Here is a 2,034-nt window from a genome sequence, read left to right as displayed (position 1 = left end):
GGATGCCTCCTGGACGCCTCCCTGGTGAGGTGTTCTGATCATGTCCCACCAGGAGGAGGCCCCAGGCAAGACCCAGGACACGATGGAGGGTCTATGTTTCTCAGCTGGCCTGGGAACGCCTTGGGGTTCCCTCGGAGGAGCTGGAAGAAGTTGGGAAGTTTTTTTTTTTTTTAAAGGTTTTTTTGGTTCTAGTGGCCTTTATTTGAAAGTAGTTTGACAGGAAAGAGGGTTATGAGAGAGGGGGAAGTGCCACCACAGCACCGGGAGAGGGAAGTCTGGACCTCCCTTCTGAAGCTGCTGCCCCCGCGACCCGACACCGGATGAAGCGGAAGAAGATGGATGGATGGATGGATGGATGGATGGATGGATGGATGGATGGATGGATGGATGGATGGATGGATGGATGGATGGTACTGCTGTGTAGTTATAAGGCTCTTTTAGTGGTCACCTGGTCACCTTCATTCAGTTTTGTAATCTTATTGACTGATAACACTATTGGACCACTTATGCCATCCGCTCCAGCAGCTAGTGCAAGTTAAAGTGTTGGGGATTATCAGTAATTGTAATGCTGTTAGGGTGGTGACAGAAAGCTACTTTTCATGTCAGGAGTTTATTTATCTCTAATTCTAATTTTAGAAATCAGTTTATTGTCAAATAACTGAATAATATAGTTTCCCCAAAAAGAAATGGTAATAATTGTGGCAAGCGATGGAAGATACAATAATATATTCATTGTTGCTTTATACAGTTGTTACAGAATCACAGAAAAGTACAAATGTATTCCTAAAAATGATCAGATTAGATCAAATAAAGTATAGATCACTGTTGGTGATCTGCATGATTTCTACCACAACAGACAAAAGTTACATTTGATTCATCATTTTTAATACAATTTTGACTTCAGTAGGAGTTTCAATTCTAATTTATTGGAGTGTTGCCTCATTTCACCGCCTCTGAATGAAGAATGTGTCTTTATTTTAGGATAGACCAGAAAGTTAACTGTTTGGTTATTCATAAAATTTATTGCGATGTCATGGCCAGCAGCACCATGTCTGTTTTCCTAACTCCACCTCTCTCTAATGACAGGACAAGACAAGCGCGCTCAGTTTGAGTAATGTAGCTGGAGTTTTCTACATTCTGATTGGTGGACTTGGGCTGGCCATGCTGGTGGCGTTGGCTGAGTTCTGCTACAAGTCTCGGATCGAGTCCAGGAGGATGAAGGTGAGTCTTTAAACTACTGCATGTTGTCTACTGACTCCTGCATTACATTAACAATAAAAGACGATCATTTCCCAACCAGGACAACTCTACAGTTAAACTCTCTGTAAAAATACAGGCAGAGACAATAAAAGCTGGACATAAAGGATAAAAATATCAATTATAAGGAAGCTGCTGTTACATGAACCTCAGTTTTCAGATTGATCATAATCTTTATATCAATTCATTAACGACAACAGCTTCAGCTTCTCTTGTTATTGTCTAGAGGGACTTTTAATTATTTTCTGTCTGAAAACTCTGCAGCTTTAGTGTTACTCACCTTATTTATGTGAATTATTTATCTTTTTAAAGTATTTCATGCTTGACTGGGCCATTTCCCAAAGGTGGACCAGGGTGTTTGGAAAAAATACTTAATACATTTGGCCCAGAGTGTAAGAAAAACTCAACTTGCTTGGTGGTCTATCTAGACTAGCGGTTCTCAACGTGGGCAGTACCGCCCCCCAGGGGGCGTTCAGAGGATGGCAGGGGGCGCTGGCGGACATTTTTACAAAAGGGGGGCGCTGGGATTCCTTTGGGGGGCGTTTGGTCGAAGGTAAACTTTACACCTTAAATACACAACAATACCAGTTTAGACTTTGAGCAACTTGGTAAAACTGTATTGTGTAACATTAAATCATGCTTGGCTGCAACTGTATCGATGGCAGCTCTTCTTCTATTCAGTGTTTGTTAGCTTCTGTTAGCTTCTTGGYGCAGCTCCGTTCTCCTGCTACTGGTAGCTAAAATCACGATACCCTCACTTTGTATCCCTCTGAAAAA

General features: G+C 41.9%; 1 protein-coding gene across 4 annotated transcripts in view; it reads left to right on the top strand.

Moving 5' to 3' along the window:
* The window catches only part of gria1b (glutamate receptor, ionotropic, AMPA 1b), a 192,890-nt gene that overhangs the window by 176,377 nt on the left and 14,479 nt on the right, over positions 1 to 2,034 (top strand). For 3 of the 4 annotated variants that reach the window (XM_008428690.2, XM_008428691.2, XM_008428689.2), the window contains one exon: positions 1,087 to 1,221. In XM_008428690.2, coding sequence (XP_008426912.1) covers positions 1,087 to 1,221 — 135 coding nt within the window. Of the gene's footprint in view, positions 1 to 1,086; positions 1,222 to 2,034 lie in introns of those variants that run through there. The other variant, XM_008428694.2, reaches the window with a different exon arrangement.

The sequence above is a fragment of the Poecilia reticulata genome, linkage group LG14 (genome assembly GCF_000633615.1).
Source record: "Poecilia reticulata strain Guanapo linkage group LG14, Guppy_female_1.0+MT, whole genome shotgun sequence".
Lineage (NCBI taxonomy): Eukaryota > Metazoa > Chordata > Actinopteri > Cyprinodontiformes > Poeciliidae > Poecilia > Poecilia reticulata.
This window is presented reverse-complemented; position numbering and strand designations above follow the sequence as displayed.